The 26,771-nt window shown below is 49.7% G+C and overlaps 3 protein-coding genes across 10 annotated transcripts; 2 read left to right on the forward strand and 1 right to left on the reverse strand.

Annotated features, from left to right (window-relative positions):
- Nucleotides 1–1,503: 1,503 nt before the first annotated feature.
- LOC138811361 (ly6/PLAUR domain-containing protein 4-like) lies at nt 1,504–8,204 on the reverse strand. 2 transcript variants are annotated; one of them, XM_069999107.1, is made up of 5 exons: nt 7,950–8,204; nt 4,730–4,948; nt 4,417–4,560; nt 2,945–3,271; nt 1,504–1,785 (listed from the first exon to the last, which is right to left on the reverse strand). In XM_069999107.1, the coding sequence occupies exons 2-5, from the start codon at nt 4,833–4,835 to the stop codon at nt 1,577–1,579; spliced, it is 786 nt and encodes a 261-aa protein (XP_069855208.1). In that variant the 5' UTR covers nt 4,836–4,948; nt 7,950–8,204; the 3' UTR covers nt 1,504–1,576. The 2 variants fall into 2 exon arrangements, with proteins under 2 accessions (XP_069855208.1, XP_069855209.1); XM_069999108.1 differs by having other exon boundaries at nt 4,769–4,948; nt 7,950–8,202.
- A 334-nt stretch (nt 8,205–8,538) lies between these two features.
- Nucleotides 8,539–14,638, forward strand: LOC138811362 (doublesex- and mab-3-related transcription factor C2). Of its 5 annotated transcripts, none has more exons than XM_069999111.1 (9): nt 8,539–8,620; nt 10,455–10,682; nt 10,765–10,919; nt 11,456–11,532; nt 11,786–11,966; nt 12,089–12,215; nt 12,918–12,978; nt 13,132–13,306; nt 14,116–14,638. In XM_069999111.1, exons 2-9 carry the CDS (start codon nt 10,459–10,461, stop codon nt 14,226–14,228), a joined length of 1,113 nt encoding a protein of 370 aa, XP_069855212.1. In that variant the 5' UTR covers nt 8,539–8,620; nt 10,455–10,458; the 3' UTR covers nt 14,229–14,638. The 5 variants fall into 5 exon arrangements, with proteins under 5 accessions (XP_069855212.1, XP_069855214.1, XP_069855210.1 ...); XM_069999113.1 differs by having other exon boundaries at nt 8,545–8,626; XM_069999109.1 differs by lacking the exon at nt 8,539–8,620 and adding an exon at nt 8,929–9,990.
- Nucleotides 14,639–20,492: 5,854 nt separating this feature from the next.
- LOC138811226 (small ribosomal subunit protein eS19) lies at nt 20,493–26,242 on the forward strand. Of its 3 annotated transcripts, XM_069998913.1 has the most exons (6): nt 20,493–20,573; nt 21,039–21,109; nt 21,349–21,449; nt 24,634–24,817; nt 25,167–25,221; nt 26,172–26,236. In XM_069998913.1, the coding sequence occupies exons 2-6, from the start codon at nt 21,039–21,041 to the stop codon at nt 26,196–26,198; spliced, it is 438 nt and encodes a 145-aa protein (XP_069855014.1). In that variant the 5' UTR covers nt 20,493–20,573; the 3' UTR covers nt 26,199–26,236. The 3 variants fall into 3 exon arrangements, with proteins under 3 accessions (XP_069855014.1, XP_069855016.1, XP_069855015.1); XM_069998915.1 differs by lacking the exon at nt 20,493–20,573 and having other exon boundaries at nt 21,014–21,109; nt 24,634–24,674; nt 26,172–26,242; XM_069998914.1 differs by lacking the exon at nt 20,493–20,573 and having other exon boundaries at nt 21,016–21,109; nt 21,349–21,465; nt 26,172–26,242.
- Nucleotides 26,243–26,771: the final 529 nt, after the last annotated feature.

Raw genomic sequence — 26,771 nt, forward strand, 5'->3', positions numbered from 1 at the left:
AGCTGAGTAGAATCGAATGGTTGGGAGGCTGGGAGGAGATAATGGAATGGGCTGGAGAGAATGCTTTTGGGAATAGGGCAAGAAAAAGGCTGCCAAGTACCAGAGAGGGTTCCGAGAAGCATTATGACATCCTGATGTCAGCCAGGCACCAGTGGCTTACTCCTGTAATCCCAGCTACTCAGTAGGCTGAGATTTGAGGATCACAGTTCAGTCAGCCCAGGCAGGAAAGTCCAGGAGACTCTTATCTCCCGTTGAACCACCAGGAAACCAGAAGTGGAGCTGTGGCTTATAGTGGTAGAGCACTGGCCTTGAGCAAAATAATTCAAGGACAGCAATCAGGCTCTGCATTCAAGCCCCACGACCGACAAAACAAATAAATCTTGATGTCAACACAGGCCCAGAACAACCACAACCCGCTATGATCCCTTAGTTTCTCCCTATCCCCAGAAACTGCAGCTATGAGCCATGGGCAGATGGCTAAGGTTAGTCCTTCTCTAGGAAAAGGGGGCTCCCAGGGAGAATGAAGTCTCATTAGGGGGTCACCTGCAAAGGAGCTAAAGGAGCTAAATAGAATTATTTTTTCCCTTCAGTGGCTCTTTCTGTGCTCATGGGATGTCCTCTGAGCAGAGTTGTTCCTACACGGTCTCTACCTGGGAAAAGGGATCTTAGACTTGGGAACCAGGGTGAAAATTAGGGTTCAGCCCAGAAAGGGCTGAGATTCACCCAACAGACCACTTAGTCCAACAGCGCCCTCTTCTGTTGTCATGGGATATGGAAAAGTGTAGTTTCTCCTTTCTCAGGAAGATTTTTTTTTAAATTGCAAATGCTTTTTCTGCATGTCTTGAGATGGGTTACATAATGATACTCTGTCTCAAAATATATATATAAAAGGATACAGGCAATGGTGGTTAATGTCTGTAATCCTAGCTACTCAAAAGGCTGAGATCTGAGGATTATAGTTCAAAACTAGCCCAGGCAGAAAAGTCTCCATGAGACTCTAATATCCAATTAAACACTCAAAAACTGGAAGTGGCACTGTGGCTCAAAGTGGCACAGTGCTAGCCTTGAGCAAAGCAAGAGAGCTCAGTTACAGTGCCCAGGCCCTGAGTTCAAGCTCACAACCGACTGTGTGTGTGTGTGTATGTGTGTGCGCGCGCGCGAACACGGAGCCAGGTGCCAATGGCTTAATACCTGTCATCTACTCTGGAGGCTGAGATCTAAGGATCTTGATTTGAAGCCAACCTGGAAAGGAAAGTCTATGAGACTCTTGTCTCCAGTGAACCAGCACAAAAGCAGGAAGTAGAGTTGTGGCTCAAATGATAAGACACTCACCCTCATGGTGAGTGTCCAGGCCCTGTGTGTCCCAGGACTGGCACACACACACACACACACACACACACACACACACACACACACACACACACACACACACACACAGGATTTGTTTGGTCTCTTACACACTTTCTATACCTCTACATGATCAGGAATCACAGGAAAAATCAGTGAGGTAATTATTTCTACAGCTTTATTTGGTTAGGCAAAGGAATCTGGGTGCTTGTCCGGTCCAGCTGGACAGTCACTCGCTGAGAGCAAGGAGGAGGCCTAAGACAAGGCCTCCAAAAGAACCGTGGCAGGAAAGAGCGCTGCCGCCGCCGGTGCTCTGGGACTTATCCATATTATTAAGGGTCTCAGTGACTTGGATGCTTCCCACGTGCTGAAAATCTGCTAAAAGCTTATGCTGCTGGCGAGCGCAGCCCATGAGGATGAAGGTGCTGTTGAGATCTCCTGCAAGTCAGGGTGGGAAGGATCAGGGATGTATTCCCACAGGCGCCTCCCCAACCAGGACACCTATGCTCCCACGCCAGAGAGTTGGGCAGAGGCACAATTCTTCTTTGGATTCTGTGTGTGTGTGTGTGTGTGTGTGTGTGTGTGTGTGTGTGTGTGTGTGTGTGTGTGTGTGTGTGTGTACATGCCCACATGTCAGAACTTGAACTCAGAGCCTCATGCTTTTCCTTCCCTTCTTTCCCTCCCTCCCTCCCTCCCTTCCTTCCTTCTTCCCTTCTTCATTCTTTCATTCTTTCTCCCTCCCTTCCTTCCTTCTTCCCTTCTTCATTCTTTCTTTCTTTTGCTCAAGATTAGTGCATTACCACTTGAGCCGCAGCCCTACTTCTGCTGGGGGGGGGTGCCAGTTCACAGCTCTACTTCCAGCTTTTTGGCGGTGGGTAATTGGAGATAAGGAACTCATGAACACCAGGCTCTGATAGCTTATACCTGTAATCCTGCTGACTCAGGAGGCTGAGATGGGAGGATCACAATTCAAAGACCAGGAGACTCTTACTCCATTGAACCACCAGAAAACTGGAAGTGGCACTATGGCTCAAAGAGTGCTAGTCTTGAGCAAACGAGCTCAAGAACAGTGCCCAGGCCCTGAGTTCAAGCCCCACGACCAACAACAGCAACAACAAAGGATCTAATTGGCTTTCCTGCTTGGGCTGGCTTCAAACTGATCCTCAGATCTCAGCCTCCTGAGTAGCTAGGATTCTGGCATGAGTCACCAGCTCCTGTCCCCCCCTGGAATTCTTGCACTCCTAATCTGACTTCTGGATCCCACCAGATGCTCTAGATGGCTCTAGACGTGCCTTTGTACATAGACTAGACATGGAGTAGTCAACTCGATCAAAAACTTCCTCTTCTCAACTGGCTGCTCCTGTCTGTCATCCTAGCTAGTCAGGAGGCTGACATCTGAGGACCAAGGTTCAGAGCCAGCCTAGGCAGGAAAGTCCCTGAGACTCTCATCTCCAATGAACCACCGAAAGCCCAGAAGTGGAGCTGTGGCAAGTGGGTAGAGCACCAGCCCTGAGCACAAAAGCTCAGGGGCAGTACCCAGGCCAAGTTCAATCCCCAGGACTAACACAAAAGAAAAAAAAAGTTCTTCCTCTCTCACCAGCCTCAAACTTTAAGGTAGAGCTGTAACATGTAGAGGCACTGTAGGGGCAAGTCTCGTTGGCGGCAAAAGCTGGATGGCATTCCTCTTCCAATCTGCCCACACAGGTGGGGCAAGTATGGGTAGACAGAGGGACGGTCTTGGGAACAGTAGACTTGATCCTCCAAAAGGGGTCTACGTTGGTGAGGTTGTTGCAGAGGTAAGACCGGCAGATGTGGCTGTAGGAGGCGATGGAGATTCCAGGTGGTGCAACAAGGTAGGAGACTTGAGGCGGGTAAGAGATGGCTGAGCTGCAGCCTTTATAACTCACAACTCCTCTGTTGGCCCCTGAAAAGCAGAGGGTTCGAGAGCTCTGATCAGTGGCATTGCCTTACCCTATGCTGGGCTTCCCAGGGGCCTAGGACACTGCACTCAGATGCCCTTTTTCATGGATGCTGGTCCTGGGTCTGCTTGAACTCAGAGCCTGGTTACTATCTTTGAGTTTTTGTGCTCAAGGCTAGCACTCTACCACTTTGAGCCACAGCTCCACTCTGGCTTTTTGTTGGTTCATTGGAGATTAAGAGTCAGGGGCTTTCTTGCCTGGGCTGGCTTTGAACCTCAATCCTCAGATTTCAGCCTCCTGAGTAGCTAGGATAACAGGCATGAGACAGGAGTGCCCAATCAAGAAGAGGAATTTTTTTTAAATCAAATTGCCTACTCTGTGTCCAGTCCATGTACAAAGGCATGTCTGGAGACATCATCATCTGGTGAGATCCAGAGGTGGGATTAGGAGTGCAAGAATTCCAGGGAAGTCCAGGGCCTGGGGGCTCACACCTGTCATCCTAGCTACTCAGGACACTGAGAGCTGAGGATCAGTTTGAAACCAGCCTGGGCAGTAAAGTTAATGGGATTCTTTCTTTTTCCTTTTCTTCTTCTTTTCTATTGTCATCATGGGGCTTAAACTCAGGGTTTGGGCGCTGTCCCTGAGCTCTTTTACTCAAGACTAAGCCACTTTGAACCACAGCACCACTTCTGGCTTTTTGTTGGTTCATTAAGAATCTCATGGACTTTTTCATCCATGCTGGCTTGGAACCTCGATCCTCAAATCTCAGCCTCTTGAGTAGCTAGGATGACAGGCATAAGCCACAGGTGCCCGGTTTTTTTTTTTTTTTTTTTTTTTTTTACTTTTTTTTACTTTTTTAGGTCTGAGACTGAGACTGGAACATGACACCTGATGCCTTCTTCACTCATTGGCTAGTGCTCTACCAACTGAGCCACACCTCCAACCTCCCCATTCCGCCCTCTTCTCCATTGCACAAAACAAACATCTGGGATGCACTCTACCCTTGCCAGTATCCTGACATATACAATGAGGTAAGCATGAGGAATTCTGGTTTCTTGTCTTGGAGGGGGGGGCGGCAGGGGGGGAGTTAGGGAGTAGAGCTGGGGTGGGGAAAAGGACAGGAAGGAAAAGGAGAGCCTTCGCATCTCACCTGTCTCGATGAATAGAACCGTCTCCTCACAGCCCTCTCTCAGCTTACACACCATGCTCCTCGTCAGCAACCAATCCCAGTCATGGAAGGAAACTGTCCTGAAGTTGGAGGCTATGGCTTCATAACACAAAAGGGCCTCGCCCCCTAAAGAGAGAATGCTTGTTGTCTCCCATCCCTACCCACCTCCCCCCCAGCCCCGGCCTTCTCAGCCTTCAACTGTCAATCAAAGAGCTCAGCCCCCATAGACCCTGGCCTCCAAGGAACCCAGATATCCAGCCCTCCTTCTCCCAGGGACATGACTCCAGCCTCCCACCTTTTGGGGCCTTATAGCATCCAGCCCCACAGGACATACGAGGCAGAGAGGAGATGGCCCCTAGGAGGCATAGCAGCTGCACGGATCTCACAGGCTGGTGTCCCATGGCTTGGTTTTGGGGACTTAGATTCTAGAAGTCAGTCTGGAATCAATCCTGTCTAGGTCCCAAGCTTGATTCTTGTCAGTCTTTAAATTCTCTGTCCATCCGCCTCCAGGTCACTGTTTTTGGAAACAGAACAGTGACTGTGTCAGTTGCTGTGGCTCTGTACGCTCCATCACCATGTTCTCCTCTCTCCTCTGATTCAGAAAGCGCTTCAACTTCTCAAAGTTGGGCTCTTATTCTCTTACCTAGGCCTTACCACTGGCCATGGTGCTGATCGAAGGAGCACTGGTTGTTCTCCAACCAAATGCAGTGAGATCACAAGAGCAAAGAGAGAGAGAGGCCTATGCTGGGCTCCAGTGGCTCATGTCTGTAAATCCTAGCTACTCAGGAGGCCGAGATCTAATTCAAAGCTAGCCCAGGCAGGAAAGTTCAAGAAACTCTTAACTCAATTAATCAGCAAAAAGCCAGAAATGGAGCTGTGGCTTACATGGTAGAATGCCAGCTTGAGTAGAAAAGTTTAGGGACAGCATCCAGGCCCTGAGCTCAAACCCCAAAACTGACACCAGATAGATAGATAGATAGATAGATAGATAGATAGATAGATAGATAGATAGATAGATAGATAGATAGATAGATAGATAGAAAAGAATAATAAGGGGAGAGGAGGGTTGGGTGGAGGGAGGGGGAGGATGAGATGGGAAGGGGAAACAAAGGAGGAGGCTACAATGCTTGATAAGAAATGTACTCATTATCTTGCCCATGTAATTGTAACCCCCCTGTACAGTATTTTCACAATAAAAAAAGAATAATAAGGGCTGGGAATGTGGCTTAGTGGTAGACTGCTTACCTAGCATGTATAAAGCCCTGGGTTCCATTCCTCAGTACCACACACACAGAAAAAATTGGAAGTGATGCTGTGGTTCAAGTGGCAGAGTGCTAGCCTTGAGAAAAAGAAGCTCAGGGACAGTTCCCAGGCCAAGTTCAAGCCCCAGGACTGGCTATTATTATTATTATTATTATTATTATTATGGCTTAAATTACTGTGTGAGACTGTAAGTTAATTTATATCCTAAATGTCTCTTTGGTTCAATAAGAAAATTTAAAACCATGGGTGATGCTGATGACTCATGCCTGCTCAGGAGGCTGAAATCCAAGGATCATGGCTCAAAGCCAACGAGCAAAAATAAAAAAGTGTATGAAACTCTTACCTCCAATTAACTAGCAAAAAAAGCTGAAAATTGGAGGTATGTCCCAAGTGGTAGAGCACTAATCTTAAGCAAAAAAGCTATGAGGCAGTGCTTAAGCCCTGAGTTCAAGCCCTAATACCAGCACCAAAAAACAAAAAAATTCAAGTCAACCAGAAAGGCTAAGGAACACATGAGGAAATACAACTGTCCTGAGAAATGCATCTAGTATTAGCAAGAAATAAAGGAAATAAAAATACCCACTGCTGCTTATGGGGTAGTTAGGATAAGACCATTTTCTTGATCCCTGAGGAAAAGAAGAGTTGGGATTTGAGCTCAGTACACCACTGTGGGATAAAGTCTGAGAATACCAATCAATAACCCATTTTTGGTACATCCTAGGTACACATAGTAAAAATCCCCACCCTCAGCTTATAGGAGGATTCAGAATTAATGGGATGACAACTTAGAGCAATGTAGTAACAAAAACTCAGGATTGTTCCCTGCCAGAAACCAAGTAAATACACGATATTCAGGGGATACACACCATGAAATATCACGTTATGTATAATATAGAAGCTGATTAGATATACAATACATTCCTGGTGGATCATAAAAGTTTTGTGTTAGGGTATGGGAAGGTGGCTCAGTGGTAGAGCGCTTGCCTTGCATGCTTGAGGCCCTGGGTTCAATTCCTCAGTACCACATAAGCAGAAAAAAAAAAAAAGCTGGAAGTGGCACTGTGGCTCAAGTGGTAAGAGTGCTAGCCTTGAGCTGAAGAGCTGAGGGACAGCACCCAGACCCAGAGTTCAGGCCCCACGACTGGACCCTCCCCCCCCCAAAAAAAAGTCTTGTGTCAGCTGGGTGCTGGTGGCTCAGGCCTGTAATCCTAGCTACTCAGGGAACTGAGATCTGAGACCTGTGGTTCAAAGCCAGCCTGGGCAGGAAAGCCCATTAAACTCTTATCTTCAATAAATGACTCAGAAAAGGCTGGAAGTGGTGACATGGCTCAAGTATAGAGCTCTAGCCTTGAGCAAAAGCAGCTCAGGGACAGTGCCCCGGTCCTGAGTTCAAACCTCAAGATCTGCACACACACACACACACACACACACACACACACACACACACACAAAATCCCATGCTTGCAGGTGCTGGTGGCTTGTGTCTATAATCCTAGCTACTTAGGAGGCTCAGATCTAAGAATCAAGGTTCAAAATCAGCCCAGACAGACAAATCTAAGAGGTTCCTGTTTCCAATTAACCAGCAAAAAGCCAGAAGTAGAGGTGTGGTTCACGCAGTAGAGCATCAGCCTTGAGCAAAAAAAAAAGTCAAGCAAATGGGGCACCAGTGGCTCACGCCTGTAATACTAGCTCTTCAGGAAGCTGAGATCTGAGGATCACAGTTCAGAGCCAGCCCAGGCAGGAAAGTTTGTGAGACTCTTATCTCCAATAAACCACTCAGAAAAAGCAGGAATTGGTGCTGTGGCTCACTTGATAGAGTGCTAGCCTTGAGTACAAAGAGGCTCAGGGACAGAGCCCAGTCCCTGAGTTCAAGCACCAGGACTGACAAAAAAATTAAGCAAGAGAGGCAAGTGAATTCAAGCCACAGTACTGGCATCTGTATCAATATCTATAAATGTATATACATCACATATTTGATATAGAATATATTGTTTATTATTCTATATAAGTATAGAATATATTATTGTGTAATATACTCGATTAGACTATATAGTATAGAAAATATAATCATATAATATTCTAATTATATATTATGTACATTTATTAATAGATTATATGTATATAAATGTGTCAGGCAAATGTTCAAGTATACACGGTGTGGCCCCACTCTTCTCCCCCCGCACCCCAAGATCAAGTTCAATCTCTTCAACTGATCATTCAAGCCTCCCTCTGTGTAATGAAACCCAAACCACCTTTCCAACGTTATCTCCAACAGCTCCCTGGCACCACAGGCCAGTTAGAGGTCACTTCTTCCATCCTTTCATCTTGGTACGCCACAGTTACACAGGCTATGTAACCTAGAAATCGGCAGCAAGCAAACAGGCTAAAGGCTGCAGGGAAAAATCGGACATGGGCAGGGGGAAACCAAGGCGGCCGAGAGCGCAGGCCAGACAGGAGCGTCTGCGCATGCGCAGAGGGGCCCCGGTCAACGCCTGTGATCCTTCTGAGCGCACTCTGCCGTTCCCAAGGGGAGGAGGGGGAAAAGGGGCGGGTCCCACTTGTGCGTCAGAGATGGTACTCGACGCCCCATTGGCTATCCCACCCGCAATGGGAAGAACAGTCTAGAAAGGTGGTGGGAGGGGCCAGAGGCCCGAGGCTCAATTCGACGCGCTATTGGCTGGCCTAGTAGTTAGGCGCTCAGGAAGGGAAAGAGAGGAGGGGGGAGGAGGAAGTGGGAGGAGCTTCGGGCAGGATCTACAACCACATTGGTGTAGCAGGAGATAGCGTGTTGGAAGCTCATTGGTCATTGCGGGGAAGGGGCGGGAAAAAAGTGGCGCGAGGCACGGCCGTTCCTCTCTTGGCTGCTTTCTCGTTCCTTCTCTTGGCCTCATCCGGGCCAAGTCTGGCTCTTCTCGAAGCTGTGGTAACCGTAGGGCTGGTGTCCAGGAGCGGACACGACCCCTCCACTCCCTGGGCCTTCTTCCCCCTCTTCCTAACACTGAATCCCCTTCCCCAGGCACCCTCCTTTGCCCTCCCCCTCCCCCCTCGCGCTGCTCGCGACCCCCATCTCTCCCTTCCCCCCTCCCCCGCAAGACCTCTGGGTGCGGGGCCTCGTGGCCTGCCCCCTTTCCTGGGACCCTGGAGCCGGATGGGGGGGGTGTGGCACGGATCCAGTGTTGGGGGGATGGGGGCTGCTGGAATGGGGGTGTACCTGAGTAATAACTGTATGAAAAAGAAGGGATGCGTGAGGTTTATTGTTAGCGCGTGGGATTCAGGAGCAGCCGTGATTTCTTGTGTTTGTGCGAGAATGCCTGTGGCCATCTTGTGGGGTCCAACGGAGAAACTGGCATCCAGAGAAGAGCACTATTGGCCTAGATTGGGGCTCAGCGTGCAGCAGGGATCCAGAGAATGATGGAAAGAATGAAGGAATGATTGAGCCGAGCTAGTAAAAATGGGGCAGGCAGGTCCCTCACAATGATGTCGTTACTAGGAAGGGACGGTATGAGAACAAAACCAACCTGAAGGAGCACAGGACGGATTTAAGGCATGGTTTATGTGAGATTAAAATTTTCAAGGGACAAAAATATTTTTAGGCCAGTGGCTGGTGGCTCATGCCTATAATCCTAACTATTCAGGAGGCTGAGATCTGAGGATGGCAGTTCAAAGCCAGTCCCAGCAGGAAAGTCCCTGAGACTCTCTATATCCAATGAGCCATCAGAAAGCTGGAAGTGGCTTTTTGGCTCAAAGTGGTATAGTGCTAACCTTGAGTACAAAGAGGTCAGGAACAGTGCCCAGGCCCTGAGTTCAAGCCCCACGAGCAAAATAAAATTAATTAAATAAATAAATCAGAAGTGGGTGTGGTGGCCTGTAGTCATAGCTACTCAGGAGGTGAGCAGGAGAATGGAGAGTTTGAAGGGGAGGGGGAGTAGCCAAATTGGTAGAGAGCTTGGGAGAGGCCCTGGGTTCAATCCCCAGTGTGTGTATTTGTGTACATATATATAAATACTATATATACACACAGGTACTATAAATAAAACTATATATAAACACTACATATACATATATATATGTACATAGGATATATACACAAGGAATTGCGTAAATTCATAGATGGGAGTGGGGATTACCTCAGTGGTAAAGTACTTGCCTAACACCTGCAAGGGTTCAATTCCCTAGTACTTGGTGGGGGGGCACGGAATCCAGCAGGAAGGGATGTTTAATGAAAGCTTTTGAGGGGGCTGGGAAAGCCATGCCTATGCCTGAAACTGAGATTCATCATGGGAAAGTGGGCAGGTAAGCTAAAGAAAAGAAGCTGGGCACTGGCGGCTCATGCCTGTAATCCTAGCTACTCAGGAGGCTGAGCTATAAGGATTTCAGTTTGAAGCTAGACCAGACAGAAAAGTCTGTGAGACTCATAGCTCCAATTAAGCACCAAAACCGCCAGAAGTAGAGCTGTAGCTCAAGAGGCAGAGCCTGGAGGAAAAAAAGCTAAGGGATAGTGCCCAGGCCTTGATCAAGCCCTAGTACTGGCATGCATGTGCACACTCACGTGTGCGTACACACAAATCTAAGGAAGGAAAGGGATGTAGGGATTTCTTAGGAAGGAGGATCCATGGGAAAGGTGAAAGGGTGAAGAGGGAATAACCAGGGTGAAGGCTAGGGCCTATGACAGAGAGCCGCACACGCCTCCCTGAGTAGGAGGGGGTGGTTAGGGGAGGGCCCACACGGCCATCCTAACCTGCTACCTCTGCCCTTAGATCCATGGATCCAAAGGAAACATCTGATGCCCACCACTCCCCTGCTGACTCTGCTCCAAGGGGTGAGACCAGAGCTCCCCAGGGCATGGAGCTTATCCCCAGGAGAGCTGTGAGTCGCTCTCCGACATGTGCCCGCTGCCGAAACCATGGTGTCACTGCCCACCTCAAGGGCCACAAGCGACTCTGCCTCTTTCAGACTTGCGAGTGTCACAAATGTGTCCTCATTCTGTGAGTGGAAGGTCCAGGGAGAAGGGGCGGATGAGCCTCTGGAAAAACGGCTGACTGCCTGCTCATCCTCTCCTCCTTTTAGGGAGCGCCGGAGAGTCATGGCTGCTCAGGTGGCATTGCGTAGGCAACAGGAGGCGCAGCTAAAGAGGCACCTGGCTCAGGGACTAGTGAGAGGGGCAGCTCCTTTTAAAGCACTGAGCCGAGTCAAGAAAGGAGCTGCTGGACCAGTAGTCCCCCGTGAGTGTCTCTGGCTGGAATTTGAATGAGGGAAGATTCTCAGTCCTGCCACCAAATTGGTCTGTGACCTTGGGCTACGTGTTCCGCTCTTAGGTCCTCCAGCTCCCCAACTATAAAATGTGATTGAATGTTAGGAGGATGCAGTGAGATGAGAGGTAGAAAATGATCAGCAGAGCCAGGTGTGGTAGTGCACGCCTGTAATCCCAGCTGCTCAAGAGCTTGGCAGTCTGAGGCCCGACCCCAGGCAAAAAGGGCTAAGACCCAATCTGAAAAATAAAAGCAAAAAGGGTAAAAGGGGTATGGTTCAAGTGGTAAAGCACCTGTCTAGTAGGCCCAAGATCTTGAATCCCAAACTCTGTACCAAGGAAGGAGAGAAGAAAGGAGGGATGCAGGATGGGGAGGGGAGGGAGGGAAGGAAAGAGAGAGAAGGTGGGAAGGGAGGGAGGGAGAAGGAAGAAAGGAAGGAGCCAGATGAAATAAGACCTGTGTGTTGGGGTTAGTGTAGGCTCACTAGATCTCTCCCTGGTTGTTTACAGCTGGAAAGGAGAACATAGCCCCTCAGCCTCAGGGTTCCCATGGGGCAGTCCCACTGGCACTGACACCCCCTGGGAAGGTAAGAACCTGGCCTTCAGGGAGAGGCTCCCAACCTAGCTCCTGTGCAGACCCCTTCTCAGTGCCCTTCACATCTGGGTTCTACTCCCAACCTTGGCATGCTACCAGCTTGTGAGCAGGTCACTTCTTTTCTGTGGGCAAATTAAAGAGGGTGGAACATTAAGGCCCAGCCCAGACATTTCCCCTTCTCAGAACATAGCCACTCCTCCTCTAACCTTATACCTAACTCTAATCTGTGCCATCTGCCCTTCTAGGAGAACTGTGGGCCCCTGCTGCTCAGCTGTCCCCCAGAAACCTTGCCTTTGCCCTGGACTCCAGTGCCTCCAGGCCCGTGGGGCCCTGGACACTGGCTGCCCCCAGGCCTTTCCATGCCACCCCCAGTGGTGTGTCGTTTGCTGTGTCAGGAACCTGCTGTCCCTCTGCATCCCTTCGCTGGTAAGAAGAGAATTCAGCCTTCATTCAGCAGAAAGGGAAGTGGGAAAGGTCGCAGGTGAGAAGAGAGAGGAGAGAATGGTCACCTCTGAGACCTGAACATCTCGTTCTCTTCCCTGCCTTAGGCTTTGACCCTGGCACTTCCCTCCGCCTGCCTGCACATGGGCCCCTCCCACCTTGCCCAGGATCTCGATCGGTACTGACCACTCCTCTTTCTGGAGAGCCTCAAGGACCCCCTAACCTGCCCCACACGTGAGTAGGGACACAAGGATACATATTTATTCTGAGCCTATTTCTATGCTAGACACGGTAGTGAATGATAAAGATCTCAGATTAATAGGTCTGCCATTACCTATCTGGGAACTTTTGCACATGTCTGTACCTTTCTCAGCCTGGTTTTCCATATAAAAATGGGAGATGTCATTTCATTCAAGTTATAATTGTCATTCAGTTTTTCATAACAGTAATGTATGGGACACACCTAGCATGGACCCTGACCTTGATGAAATACTGGCTATCAGATCTTAAGCAGATAAGATGGAGTAGGATTATGTGCTGAAACTGAGCGCTAGGAAAGCCACAGAGGGCCAAGAAAAGGCCAGGAGCCATTAGAGAAAGCTTCTGGAAGTTGGAGCAAAGCTAATCTTCAAGTTCCAAAGGGATTAGAGAACTGGGGGAAGGAAAACTAGGTAAGACAGTGACAGAAACCCCAGTCCCTTTAGGTATTTTGTTCATTTTTAAAAACTGACACCAGTGATTTCCTGTAATCCTCACAGTATCTTTGGAGGGAAAAGCTGATAGAGATTTTCATTTTCTAGAAAACAAAGTAAGCCAACCCAGGGGACAAGACTTAACCAAGCCCACGAAGTCTCCGAATCCTAGCCCAGAATGTCTGACCCTCTTTCCACGTGTACATGTCTGTTTACCCTCCTTGGCATCTCTCCCTCTTTTTAGATGCTCCACACTGATACTCCAGTCATGTGGTACCCCGGACACTCTCCTGCTGCAGCCACAGGTCCTGGGGAAGAAGTGGTATCCTGACCCAGGGAGGAAGTGGAGATTGGGGAGGGGAAAAGTAGGAGATGAAAGGCACCAGGGGCAGAGGGAACAGTGGAAGGGTGAGAAGAAGCAAGGGTTTCCAGTCCTCTTCTCTCCATCTCCTTTGCAGGCCCCTGGAGCCTCTCGCCTGGCCTGGACATCTGCTTCCTCAGAGCGGCAGCTTCAGCGAGAGGCAGCTGAGGCCCTTGTGGGTCTGAAAGATTCATCCCAGGCTTCCCGCCTGACCCCTTCTGTCCCCCCCAATCCTGCCTGGATCTCCCTCCTCCACCCCTGTGGCCCACCAGGTAATCTCTCTGAAAGGAGAGGACAGGATAAAGATGGTTGGGAAAAGGAAGTCACTAGGGTAAACAGAGACTAACCAAGATGAGGGGGTCAACAAGCTGAATGTCCTCTGAGCCAGGCCCCCAAGTTCCTCAGCCTGGCCTCTGAAATTACAGTTGAAGTTGTTTAGTATATCACTTTTGCCAGTTTTGTTCTCAACAACGAATGTTAAAGCCAAGGAAAATGAGGTCTTGGTCTCTAACTCCAGCCCAAGCCTCGGTCTCCAGACCCTAGCTGTCTGCTGAAGTCTGGAGAGGGAGTGAGAAAGTAATAAACAGGATCTGGCCTGGGTAAAGGTGATAATTGCTTCTTGGAAGTTCCCACTCTAGTAGGGAAACTTGGACAGTTTCAGGAGGCTCAGTTGCAAGAACCTGAGGAGTTTTCAGGAGTAATATGTGGGGACAGAAACGGCTGAGAACCCTAATATCCAATCACGGATTGGGAACTGTTGGAACAGGAAAAAAGGCTGAAGAGGCTCTGCTTGTGGGGCTCTGGGTTGCCAGGCTTAGGAGTCTAGAGCAGCAGCCTGCACAAGTGGATCTGTGGGAAAAGATAGGGATACATTAGACTCCCTGTGCTCTAGAAAGACAAGTGTGTTGGCTGCAATGGAGGGAGGGGCTGAAGAAAGCAAGACTGGAGGTAGGAAAATTAGCAAAGAGGAATGAAGCAGGTGGAGGAGGATGAGGCCTGATTATTGCATGGGGTAAAGAGAGGGAACTACAGGGAGGGGGATGGATGTGACGTGGTCCTGCCCCTTCCTTCCTGACTATAGCTCCCGCTGGAGGAAGAGGATTCCAGCCTGTTGGCCCCTCTCTCCGACCCACCCCAGCTCCCTCCGTCTCTCTGCATATTGGGCGTCTGGGGTCCATCTCCCTCCTGAGCTAGAACACGGAGGTAGAGGCTACCTCACCGAGGCAGGGCGAGGGAGAGCCTGTAGGCACTGCATATTCGCTATTTTACTTAATGGATTTTTACATGGAGTTTAATATAGTACAAACCTCAGGATTCTTTCTTAAGCTTTCAGGTGCTTCAGTTAGCTTTTGGTTCCTTTTGTAGTGTGGGCATTTCCTTGGCTGATAGCGGATATTCACATACTCCTCATTGAGTTCTGGGACTTTTTTAGGTCCCTAAAAAAGGAGAAGGCTGTACAGTTAGAACTGACCAGAATCTAAGTACATTTTTTGCAAGCGTTCATGTTTGGTATATACCTGTGCACTCCTGTTGGTCTCTGTGCAAGTGAAAACAAGAGAGTATTCTCATTTTGTTTTTAGATTTGTGTAAGTAAGAAATAAACCTTTGCCAACTGAAGCCATTAAGACTTGGGGGTTATTTATTACCACAGCCTAACCTAATCAATCTATCCTGACAACCAAAAAAGACTTGTTTGACTCACTTCTCCAAGTTAAAATCACCTATTCAAGAACAGCCACTAGATGGTTGCTGGTGGCTCACACCTATAATCCTAGATACTCAGGAGGATTAGCTCTGAGGATTAAAGTTCAAAGCCAGCCCAAGCAGGAAAGTCCATGACTCTTACCTCCCATTAACTACCAAAAAGCCAGAAGTGGAGCTGTAGCAAAAGAAGCTGAGGGACAGTATCCAGGTCTTAAGTTCATGCCCTAGGACAGTACACACACAAAAAGAACAACCACAAATAATTACAAGCTTGGAATTTTTTTTTCTCCATTTGTGGGGCTTGAACTCTGGGCCTTGGCACTGTCCCTCAGCTCTTCAGCTCAAGGCTAGTGCTCTACCACTTGAGCCACAGCGCCACTTTTATTTTTTCTGGTGATTTACTGGAGATAAGAGTCTCATGGACTTTCCTCCCAGGGCTGGCTTTGAACCGAGATCCTCAGATCTCAGCCTCCTGAGTAGTTAGGATTACAGGCGTGAGCCACTGGCACCTGGCTCTTGGATTTCTTTTTTCTTTCTTCCTCTCTCTCTCTCTCTCTCTCCCTCTCTCCCTCCCTCCCTCCCTCCTTCCTTCTCTCTTTCTCTCTCTTTCCCTTCCTTCCTTCCTTCCTTCCTTCCTTCCTTCCTTCCTTCCTTTCTTTTTGCCGGTTGTGGAGCCTGAACTCTGGGCCTGGGCCCTGTCCCTCAGCTCTTTCAGCTTAAGGCTAACGCTCTACCACTAGAGCCCACAGCACCACTTCCAGCTTTTTCTGCTTTATGTGGTGCTGAGGAGTCAAACCCAGGGCCTCATGCATGCAAGTCAAGCACTCTACCACTGAGCCACCTTCCCAGCCCCTTGGATTTCTTATTCTGGCCAGATAAGAATATTAGAGATGGTGGAGGGTTCACTAATTCACTGATGCCATAACTTAAGTGCATGCTCTGTGCCAGTCATAGTTTCCTGCTCACCAGAGACCCACAAATACAGGGCCAAACAGATTATATAAATGAGTAAAGAAGGCCAGATGGTGGCTAGCAAACTGAAAGTGTATGCCCTACTTAAGGGGCAGCCTCCTCTTGCCCTAGTGGATGGGTCCAAGCAGAAACAATTAGGTAAGAGTTACATCTTTGGATTTTATTTTAACTCAAGGAGTGAGCACTGTCCCTGAACTTCTTTTGCTCAAGGATAGCACTCTACCACTTGAGTCACAGCGCCACTTCTGCCTTTTTCTGTGTATGTGGTACTGAAGAATCGAACCCAGGGCTTCATGCATGTTAGGCAAGCATTCTACCACTAAGCCACCTTTCCAGCCCGCTTCTTTGGATTTTTTTTTTTTTTTGGGTCCGGTTGTGGGGCCTGAACTCTGGGCCTGGGCGCTGTCCCTCAGCTCTTCAGCTCAAGGCTAGCGCTCTACCACTTGAGCCACAGCGCCAATTCCGGCTTTTTGCTTATGTGGTGCTGAGGAATCGAACCCAGGGCCTCATGCATGTAAGGCAAGCATTCTACCACTGGGCCACCTTCCCAGCCCCTTCTTTGGATTTTTTGAGGGAAAAAAAAAAAAAAGAAGGTGTTAGAGGCATCGCTCAGGTGGTAAGAGCATCAGCCAGTGAGAGAAAGCATCAGATACTGAGTTCAAGTCCTCCTCTTGCTCCTCAAAAGAAAAAGCAATCCGTAGAAACAAAGTTTCTATGTTCAATATCTTAATTTTCAAACATTGGCACAGTTTATTTTTTCCGGCCAGTCCTGGGGCTTGAACTCTAGACCTGAGCGTGCGCTGTCCCTGGACTCCTTTTGCTCAAGTCTAGAGCACTCTACAACTTTAAGCCACAGCACCACTTTCAGCTTTTTCTGTGATTAATTGGAGATAAGCATCTCACTGATTTTCCTGTCCAGGCTGGCTTCCAACCACAATCCTCAGATCTCAGCCTCCTGAGCAGCTAGGATTAGAGGCTTGAGCCACCAGCACTCCGCTGCCGTTTTCTTTTTTAAATCTCGTCCTGGGGCTTGAACTCTGGGCCTGGGCACTGTCTGTCAGCTCTTCAGCTCAACGCAAGTGCTCTACCACTTGAGCCACAGCGCCACTTCTGGTTTTCTGAGTGGGCTGGCTTTGAACCGAGATCCTCAGATCTCAGCCTCCTGAGTAGCTAGGATTATAGGCATGAGACACCGGTGCCCGGCTTCTTTTTCAAATCTTATGTGGGCCAAAAGCGTCATATATTCGAAACAGCTTTGGCTAAATGGAATGCCAGTATGATGCTGATCTAATATGACATTTTTCCAGATGCATAGTTTCAAAGCCATGCAGGACAGAAGGAGGAGCCAAGTTAATCTTGCCATTCCGGGGTTTGAACTAAGGGTCTTACACTTCCTAGGGTGGTGCTGTACCACAGGTTTGGAAGAACCCGTGAAAGGTTACAAGTGATCATTACACTGCTCTCACTTCACAGATACCTCACCACAGGCCTCCCTGCAAGGAATGCATTACAGAGAAACAGGCATAAAGAGGTAAATTGGCTTGTCTGAAATTTCAGGAAAGTCTTCTACAAGACAAGGGAGAATTTCCCTTTACCTTACTGGGCCTCAAATGAACAGATTATAATTTTTATAAAACAGAGAGTGAACAATTTGGGACTCCAGAGGACCAGCACAAGACAGAAGGATTTTCTGAGTCTTTTTCTACTCAAGCTATCATTACATAATAAGATTTTACCTGCACTGGTTTCTTAGTCCTCCTTTAACCATTCTGAACATATGAAGACCTGTTGAGCTATTCCAAAGTCCCATCAATTCCCACCTTTAAATAAACAGACAAAAAACTCAGAGGACATGCCGGATTATGGACCCTTTTTTCCTGATGTTATCTATACACCTCTTTTTCAAGATGAATAACAGTGATAGTATCCAATTAGAACTTGTTCTCTTATTTGGAGCAGGTGAGTGGATTCTGCCTCTTAACCAATTCCAGAGTGACAAACCTACAACACTTCTCTGGAGGCATTGTAAGATATCAAAAGGTTTTAAGTCCACTTCATATCTTCCATCACTTCCTAGTTGTAACTTAGATATATGATTGTCCCTTAATAGACCTGCCTAAGCCTTACTGCGCCATGCTCTCTCCGTGACAGATGGCCAAGCCCACACAGTCACAGAGCAGTGAAGCATTGCAACATGCAACACAGTTCACACTGCTGCTTAGGGCCAACCCAGGGTCCTCTGTGTACCAAGGTCACGCTGCTGGGAAGGGTGTAATTTGGGGATACAGGATGGCCTGAAAAAAGGAGGAAAGAGGGAAATGATAGAATTGGGAACACAGGGCAGGTCTTCTCACTTCTCTGGAGTCTACCTCCTCTTCAGAGCTAGACTTGGCAAGGCTTTTCACCTCTTAATTAGATCAATTTATCTTTCAGCTCATTTGGACTTCACAGTGGGACCTGTGAGAGTAGGGCTGGCCTGCAGAGGTCAGGCTTGAAACAGGGCAGATAAAGAATTGCCCATGTTCCCACACTGCCATGTCTCAGGAAAGTCAGAAGGCTCCTGCTCTCTGACCAGCCCTCAAGAGATTTCAGCCCATGGACTTACCACTGTTTCCTCTGACACCCCCACCCTGCCCACTTCCCATTGCAGAATACCGAGAGGTGTTGCCCTGGCCCAGTAGAGGAGTAAATCTTTCCTTCCTAAGCTTTCTTCCTGTACTTCTCTTGGCACTGCAAAAATAAGTTTCCAAATATAAAGCATCATCCTTGTTCCCCCCCCCTCCCCGCTCTCTCTCTTCATAAGACTCCTCCTCACGCCACCCAGTTTTTATTTCTGGAGTACATTTCATATTCTGTCCTTTTTAAATTTTTTTGTCATGGGGCTTGAACTCTGGGCCTGGGCACTGTCCCTCAGCTCTTCGGCTCAAGGCAAGCACTCTACCACTTGAGCCATAGTGCCACTTCCAGTTTTCTGAGTGGTTTATTGGAGATAGGAGTCTCATGGACTTTCCTGCCCAGGCTGGCTTTGAACCACAATCCTCAAATCTCAGACTCCTAAGTAGCTAGGATTACAGGTGTGAGCACTGGCGCCCAGTTTATTCTGTCCTTTTAGAATTCACATTCTCTTTACTTCAGCCATCCATGAATTTGGTCTGTTCCTGATCACACTTCTAGTCCAAGGCCAACTAAACCAGGCTATATTCACACATAGGTTTCTGGCTCAACCAAGCAAATTCTGCACCCCTGTCTCCTTGTTGGGTTTATAGTCCCTGGTACATGTCCACATACACATAGTTTTAAAATTCACACCCTGCATGGAGTTTCATACATTCCTGAGCTCTTCTCCAAAGCAAGATTCCTCCTTTTTCTCTGTATCAGTATCTCTGAGTAGCTAGAATTACAGGCATGATCTACATAGGAAAACCTGTTTGTTTTTTAATAGATATTAGCATTGTAACATGCTTATAAATGATTTCATACGTAATAGTTCAATGTGGAAATATAATGTTTTCAAACTCAGTCTTTTCAACTTCAGGAAATAGCTATATACATTTATATTTTATTTTTTGGCAAAAGCTAACCCAGTTTTATTGGACCACAAAAATCAATCATTAATGATGGGACCTAATGATGGGACCTAATAAGGATCAAGGATAAAGAAGGGTGCAAATCTGTTGATTAAAGTGACACAGGTAAACTGGGCAGGCAAACTGAAGGTACAAGGTGAGCTTAAGGACTGCACTAATGAGTCCAGAACTAGGAGGCAGAGCCTTTGCTGCTGCTTTTTTTTTTTTTTGCCAGTCCTGAGGCTTGAATCTGGGCCCAGGCACTGTCCCTGAGCTGCTTTTGCTCAAGGCTTAGCACTCTACCACTTGAGCCAAAGCACATCTGCTTTTTCTGTTTATGAGAGGAATCGAAGCCAGGGCTTCATGCATGCTAGTCAAGCACTCTACCACTGAGCCACCTTCCCAGCCCCTCTGCTTTTTTAAAATTATTTTCTTTTTTTTTTTTTTTTTTTTTAGTGCCAGTCATGGGGCTTGAACTTAGGGCCTGAGTGTTGTCCACAAGCGTCTTTTGCTCAATACTAACGCTCTACCACCTTGAGCCACGGCACTACTTCTTGTTTTCTGGTGGTTCATTGGAGATAAGTCTCATGGACTTTTCCTGCCCGGGCTGGCTTCGAACCTTGGTCCTCAGATCTCAGCCTCCTAAAGACATTACAGTCCTGAGTTACCGGCCCCCGGCCCCGCCTCTACCAGTCCCCGCCCTTATCTCTCTCTGTTCCCCCACCCTCCCCCCATAGCCTTCTCTTTCCTGCTTCTCTTTCCCTCTCCCACTGATGCAATGAAGTGATTTCCGCCCTTTCAAGGGCCGGTCTTCCGGCTCCTCCAACTCTCACGAGAACTGGCGATGGAACGTGGAAAAGTGGTACCGACAGTTCTTTTTTGCCCTTCCTCTAGCTTTTTCTCATCACAGTTCCGCCCTTACTACTCCCACTTCCGGTTTGGTTAAAAAAAAAAAAAAACAACCCGGAAAACTGGTGCCGCCCGTGGTGGCCAGGCATCCTTCCATTTCCGTCCATTCAACTTCACCCCTGTTGCTGGCGACTACGGATGCAAACGCCTCATTCCCCGAGTCCCAGCTGGCGCCTCACCCCGGGAGAAGAGTGGGAAGGAAGCGCAGGGCCCGCCCCCGTGCCCGCCCCCTCGGCCTTTCTCTCCGCCTCTCCACTCGCCATAGGCCCTCCCACCTCACCGAGCTCTCGCGAGCATTCAGAACTCTCGCGAGACTTGACGCCCGACTTGTGCGCCCGGGAAACCCCGTCGTTCCCTTTCCCCTGGCTGGCAGCGCGGAGGCCGCACGGTAAGCTGGCGCTCCGTGTCGGGTTCGGTGTGGGACGGTGGGGAGGGACCCCCCGGACCCGGGGCGCGTGCCCGAGCACTCCGGGGCACCCGGCGCGGGCCGCCCCGCCCCCTGGTGCCGCGGCCACGTGCGAGCGGCAGGCCCGGACATGCCCGGTCGGCGCGTTGCGGGAACCCCGAGGGGTCTAGCGGGTTAGTGGAGGGCTTCGTGGGGCGGCTCCCATCACGGATCTTGGATAGGGCTGTGTGATGGGTTTGTCTACGGTGTGTGTGAGGCGGGGGGGTAGGCCGGGCCGGGCTGGTGCGACCCACGGGGACCGTGAGGTCTAAGAGAACCGTGCGGGACTCGGGGTGGCCTGAGGAGATCCAGGTCGCGGAGGAGCGGGCTTATCGTTGACCGAGACACCCCACGTTGGTCATCCCAGCAGCGCCTGTGCTCACGTGCTTGCCCGCCCTTCCCTCGCAGATGCCCGGAGTTACTGTCAAAGACGTAAACCAGCAGGAGTTCGTCAGAGCTCTGGCAGCCTTCCTCAAAAAGTGAGTGTGGGGAGAGGGGAGAGAGCTGAGGTTTGATACTTCATCTCCTGCCACCCAGGAACTGGGCCCCTTGCCCCCAGTGTGAGGTCCGCCCTCTGGATGAGGCCTGTGTTGGTTGTATTGAATGCCCAGCCACATCCTGACGTCTTTCCAGATCTTGTTCGCCTACAGCTGGATTAGAGGGAAGGAGATTTGTGGGGTTTGTTTTTTTTTGCCCATTTCTTGTTGTCTTGTTTTAGGTCCGGGAAGCTGAAAGTCCCCGAATGGGTGGACACTGTCAAGTTGGCCAAGCACAAAGAGCTTGCGCCCTACGATGAGAACTGGTTCTACACACGAGCTGGTGAGGAACTTGCTCTGTGGCTGGGGATGGAGGGCTCAAGGACTCCCTGCTCCCTACCCTTCCCATGGGTCTCTATGTTGCCCCATCCCAAATTGGCAATGGGAGGAGATGCATTTTGCCTGGCACCACTTTGTACGTGTACGGGTGATGTGACATTTTGAAAACAAATTGGTGTTCCTGTTTTGCTTAGAATGTGTGTGTGATGAGAGAGAAAAACAACTGGGGCGTGAACTCAGCTGTTTTACTCAAATTTGGCGCTCTACCACAGCTCCACTTCCTGCTTTTTGGTGGTTGATTGAAGCTAAGACTCCTGTCTGGGCTGGCTTTGAAGCTCAATCCTCACATCTCAATCTCCTGAGTAGCTAGGATGACAGGACCCCAAGTTCCTTACAGAATTAGTATCCGTTATCCCTTTTGTATTCCTAACTGGTACTTGATTGGTCTGCTCTCATTTTCATTCTTACAGCTACCAATAAGAAATTGTTTTTGTGCACAGTCAATGTTTACATTTCAAAAGTCACTTGTCTCTCTGTCATATTAGCTAGCTTTCATTCTGTCTCTTCTTTCTAAGTGGTTTGTGGTTTGAGCAGGTTATTTCCTTGCCTTAAAACTTGACATAATTGGGCTGGGAAGGTGGCTCAGTGTTAGAGCGCTTGCCTTGAATGCATGAGGCCCTGGATTCGATTCCTCAACACCACATAAACAAAAAGAAAAAAGCCAGAAGTGGCGCTGTGGCTCAAGTGGTAGAGTGCTAGCCTTGAGCTGAAGAGCTGAGGGACAGCGCCCAGACCCAGAGTTCAGGCCCCACGACCGGACCCAAAAAAAAAAAACTTGACATAATTAATTGCATTTGCTGACTCCACAGTGCTAGGGTCACCTATCTGGACATTTCAAGATTCTGTAAACCCATCCTAATCTGGGGCTGGAGTACATGGTCTGGGTTGTGTGCAGATTGCCGTCTGTGCTATAGTCTTCCCTGCCTTGACCTCTCAAGTCTGAAGCCTTCTTTTATGAGGTGGGAACTCCAGCCTGGCTGGATCTCATCAGCACAAAGGAAGCCGTTTAGATACTGGCAAATCTTGAGATAAATTGATTTTAAACCTTGGTACAAGTGGCCCAGCCCTTCAGAGCGTGAAGTTTTGTGTGATTGCAATGTATCAGTTGTCTGTGGAGCCCACTTAGATTGGGCATGGGGACCACCATAATTGAACCATGGTCTCTGTTCTCTGGAGTTTGGAAGGCTAAGGTGCCTGTGGATTTAATAGGAGAGTCCTAACCATTTTTCCTGTTGGAGGGGGCAGTCTATGAACCCCAAATAGGGCTGGTTGGGTCTCTGGTATTTGGTATTGGGAGGTTGAGTAACATTTATGTGCACCATCTTAATGACCTTGAACACAACCTCTTCCTTCTGAAAAGTTTTAGAAGGTTAGGAAGCCATAGCACGTGGATGAATGAAAACCCTGGATAATTGAGATGGGCTAGATGGCCACCTGACTGTTACTGTGGGCTTTCCTGCCCAGCCACTCCGTGGCATGGGGAGATTGGCTTCTAAATCACTTGAGTCCAGGACCACCCTGCTGCATTGGTTTTTGTTGGGCTGGGCTGTGTCCGGTTCACAGCACACAGCTGAGGCAGCAGCTGCAGCTGTAACACACCCAGTGGATTGTTCCTGTCCATCCCTCTTGAAGGTGTTTGCTATCTTTTGTTCTAGAACCCAATGAGGTTCCATCTAGTTGACCCCCATCCACTGACCCTTAACAGGTTCTCCTCATTGTCAGTGAGAGACCAGTTGTGCCTCAGAGGTACCATGTTTTCCCTCAGTACCACAGGCTGCGGGGTGCAGTAGTTGGTGGGAGGTGACTTGTCTCCTGTCCTCTCAGCCTGGCCCTCTGTTTCAGCTATGGCCCCCTCTGCATTTTTGTGCTTATAGCTCTACCTCTAAAGTGCTGGGGTCTGGACCTGGGGTGAGGGGCGATGGAAAGGAGGGCACACAGTCTTTTCTAGGCTTCAGCATGAACAGGGCAGGTGGCAGGGATATACTAGCTGGCAAAGGTGGTTTTCCACTCTGGGTGTTTCTGTACATCCCTGAGAAAATCTAAGCTGCCACTGAAGAGCTCGGTGAGCATTGTTATGGCTGGTATCAGTCACTATGTGTTCAGGCAAAGTGGGTCCTTTAATGGGTACAACTTAGTCTGGGAACTATTAGAACTTGGTGGATGCCTACTACTGATAAGCAATGTTGGGGTTCAACCCTCATCTGACAGGGGCTGGGAAGGTGGCTCAGTGGTAGAGCGCTTGCCTTGCATGCCTGAGGCCCTGGGTTCGATTCCCCAGCACCACATAAGCAAAAAGAAAAAAAGCCGGAAGTGGCACTGTGGCTCAAGAGCTGAGGGATAGTGCCCAGGCCCAGAGTTCAGGCCCCACGACCGGACCCCCCCACCCCCCACCCCACCCCCCCCCAAAAAAAAAAACCCTCATCTGACTGCTCTGCTTGGCCTCCTTTGCAGTCTGCTGCTTTCCTTGTCTTGGTGCTGGTCCTGCCCGGGATAGGAACTGGGGACACGGCAGGGGGAAGAGCCGCCCAATCCAATCTGGTAGATGGACACAATACTGCCCATCCCTGGTTGGGTTGCTGGTCATTGAAGAAATGTGCCCCCAGTTCCCTCAGTTGGTTTTGAGGGTGCTGACTGGTGTCCAGGGCTGTTGACCCCAGGCCATACTAGCCATCACCTGGCACCACTCTGGAGCGCCTCCCAGGAGGCTGTCACTGAAGCTGGGCGTTACTGTGGCCTGCTATGCAGGCCAGGGGCTGTGCTGGGACAGAGACCTCTGTGTGCTTGTGTGGGTGACTCATGTCTCCACTGTAGTGCTTAGGGCCCCTGCCCCACTGTCCCCACCTGAGCTCTCCAGGGTTGAGCTGCTTGTGGCAGTGGGTCCTCTGTCCATTTCTGCTCTGGCAATGTCTTCCCCCCTCAACAGCCCTGCCAGTGCTGGGGTGTCCTGATTGCAGGCCATTCCGCTGTGGCAGATGGGGTGTGGGGGAACCCTGGGTCCTGCCTAGTGGTGGTGCCTCTTCCTTACTAAAGGGTGACAGTAAGGTGTGTGTGCGCGCGCGCATACCCACTTGCACTGGAAAGGCCTCTTGTGCTGATCAGGGTCCTCATGCTCTTCCACCTCCCCCCAGCATCCACGGCGCGGCACCTGTACCTCCGGGGCGGCGCTGGGGTCGGCTCTATGACCAAGATCTACGGGGGTCGGCAGAGGAATGGCGTCATGCCCAGCCACTTCAGCCGAGGCTCCAAGAGTGTGGCTCGTCGGGTCCTCCAAGCCCTGGAGGGGCTGAAAATGGTGGAAAAGGACCAAGATGGGTATGTTGTGGGGAGCCAGGGCCTCCACCACCACTAGAGCGGTGCCCTTAGCCCTTGGAGGTGGGCAGGGGTGCCGCCAGAGAGCAGATGGTGCGGGCCTCACCCTGACCTCTCTGGCTGACTTCCTCGGCTGCAGGAAGGTAATTTAGCGACTGTCCGCTTTCATTAGCCTGCTCGTTAACTTTTTCCAATTGATTTTTCTGGCTTTTGATCTAATGCTTGCACAAACGACACCCTGTCAGCTCCCAGGAGGGTTCCCACTCCTACACCAGCCAGGGCCAGCTTCAGGGCTTGGCTGGCATGGTGCCTAAGAGGAGGGGGGCTGAGTGTGTGACTCTTCCCTTCACAGGGGCCGCAAGCTGACACCTCAGGGACAAAGAGATCTGGACAGAATCGCCGGACAGGTGAGGCTGTGCACTGGTGTGACCACCCCCTCCCCTGGAGGGCATGGCTCTGGGCAAGAGAAATGGGTTTGTGCTGGAGCTGGAGGGAAGTTGGAATGCAGGGGGTAGATGATCCTGGGTCAAGCCAGCTCTTTGATTACTCCTCATCTTGCTGAGCACAGGCGATCTGTCCCTGTGTTGTCAGGGGACATCTTGAGCAATAGTGAGAACCCCATCCTAGCACTGAGCCGTGTCTTTAAGTCAGATTCAAGAGTTGTGGACTGTTGAACAGTCAGTAAGTTAAGTTATTAAGAATAAAGGAGCTGGGCCGGGAAGATGGCTCAGTGGTAGAGCACTTGCCTTGCGTGCATGAGGCGGCCCTGGGTTCAATTCCTCAGCACCACATAAGCAAAAAGAAAAAAGCCAGAAATGGTGCAGTGGCTCAAGTGGTAGAGCACTAGCCTTGAGCTGAAGAGCTGAGGGATAGCACACAGGCCCAGAGTTCAGGTCCCACGATGGGACCCAAAAAAAAAAAAAGAATAAAGGATCCTGGCGCTTGTCGCTCACACCTGTAATCCTAGCTACTCAGGTTGAGATCTGAGGATTGGGTTTAAAGCCAGACCAGGCAGGAAAATCCTTGAGACTGATCTCCAGTAAATCAGCAGAAAACCAGAAGTGGCGCTGTGGCTCAAGTGATACAGAGCTGAAGAGCTCAGGGTCAGCGCCCAGTCCCAGAGTAAGCTCCATGACCAAAAATTAAAGCTGTCAGCCCTCTGAGGGAGAATCCTGAGGCTCAGGTCAGAACTGACTGCCAGCCCTTGCCCCTCACCTCACAAGGCTATGGGAGCTTATACTCCCATTCTACTTCCGGAGCTCCATAGGGTTATGGAGATGGAGTAATGTGGGGGGGAGGGCATGCAGGTACCCTAGCAGAAATCCCACTCACCTTTCTCTTCTGCCTTTTCCCACAGGTGGCAGCTGCCAACAAGAAGCATTAGAACAAAGATGCTGGGTTAATAAATTGCCTCATTCGTAATCCCGGTCTGGGCCTCTTGATTGCAAGCTTTGAGACCTGAGGAAGGTTATCCTGTTATGAGGACTGGCCAGGTAGCCCTGGGAGCTGAGCTGCAGGGCTCCATGCCTGGCATGGCTTTAGCCCTGCTTTTGGCCTCTGGTTATTCCTGTCTGAATAAGATGGCTTTGGGGAGGTCCCTGCTGAGTCCTGGACTGGAGTAGGGAAGAAGGTCCCTAGATGTGTGGAAAGGGATCTGCGGGCCTCCCCAGTGGCCTGGCCACGTAGCCCTGTCTCCAAGTCAAGGCACCCTGGGCTTGGGTGGGCCTGTTTGAGGCTTCCCCAGTATTTAGGGAAGGAGGTGTGCCCTCGTCTCCTGCCCTGCTTGTACATTCCCAGTTTTAGGAGAGATGAATTGAACATGGAGGAGACTCCCTGGCTGGCCAAAGATGCCTGTCATCCCTAGGAATGAGGGGAAATGCAAGATTGCAACCCAGACAAGGCAGAGCCCTGCCTTGAAACAGGAGGTTTCAAGTGTTGGGCTCTGAATTCAGTGTCT

This window comes from Dipodomys merriami, unplaced genomic scaffold (genome assembly GCF_024711535.1).
Source record: "Dipodomys merriami isolate MVZ:Mamm:240054 unplaced genomic scaffold, mDipMer1.0.p SCAF_52, whole genome shotgun sequence".
In the NCBI taxonomy this organism is placed as follows: domain Eukaryota; kingdom Metazoa; phylum Chordata; class Mammalia; order Rodentia; family Heteromyidae; genus Dipodomys; species Dipodomys merriami.

Excerpts from the sequence above, each read along its gene's own strand:
- LOC138811361 (XM_069999107.1), bottom strand. The coding sequence starts at position 4,835 with ATGGGACACCAGCCTGTGAGATCCGTGCAGCTGCTATGCCTCCTAGGG. Across the intron at positions 4,561-4,729 it reads ATGCTATAAGGCCCCAAAAG|GGGGCGAGGCCCTTTTGTGT; the intron begins GTGGGAGGCTGG and ends TTCTCTCTTTAG. Across the intron at positions 1,786-2,944 it reads TACCTTAAAGTTTGAGGCTG|GAGATCTCAACAGCACCTTC; the intron begins GTGAGAGAGGAA and ends CCTGACTTGCAG.
- LOC138811362 (XM_069999109.1), top strand. The coding sequence starts at position 9,917 with ATGAAAGCTTTTGAGGGGGCTGGGAAAGCCATGCCTATGCCTGAAACT. Across the intron at positions 10,920-11,455 it reads TGCTGGACCAGTAGTCCCCC|CTGGAAAGGAGAACATAGCC; the intron begins GTGAGTGTCTCT and ends GGTTGTTTACAG. Across the intron at positions 12,979-13,131 it reads CTCTCCTGCTGCAGCCACAG|GCCCCTGGAGCCTCTCGCCT; the intron begins GTCCTGGGGAAG and ends TCTCCTTTGCAG.
- LOC138811226 (XM_069998914.1), top strand. The coding sequence starts at position 21,039 with ATGCCCGGAGTTACTGTCAAAGACGTAAACCAGCAGGAGTTCGTCAGA. Across the intron at positions 24,818-25,166 it reads GTGGAAAAGGACCAAGATGG|GGGCCGCAAGCTGACACCTC; the intron begins GTATGTTGTGGG and ends TTCCCTTCACAG. Across the intron at positions 25,222-26,171 it reads TGGACAGAATCGCCGGACAG|GTGGCAGCTGCCAACAAGAA; the intron begins GTGAGGCTGTGC and ends CTTTTCCCACAG.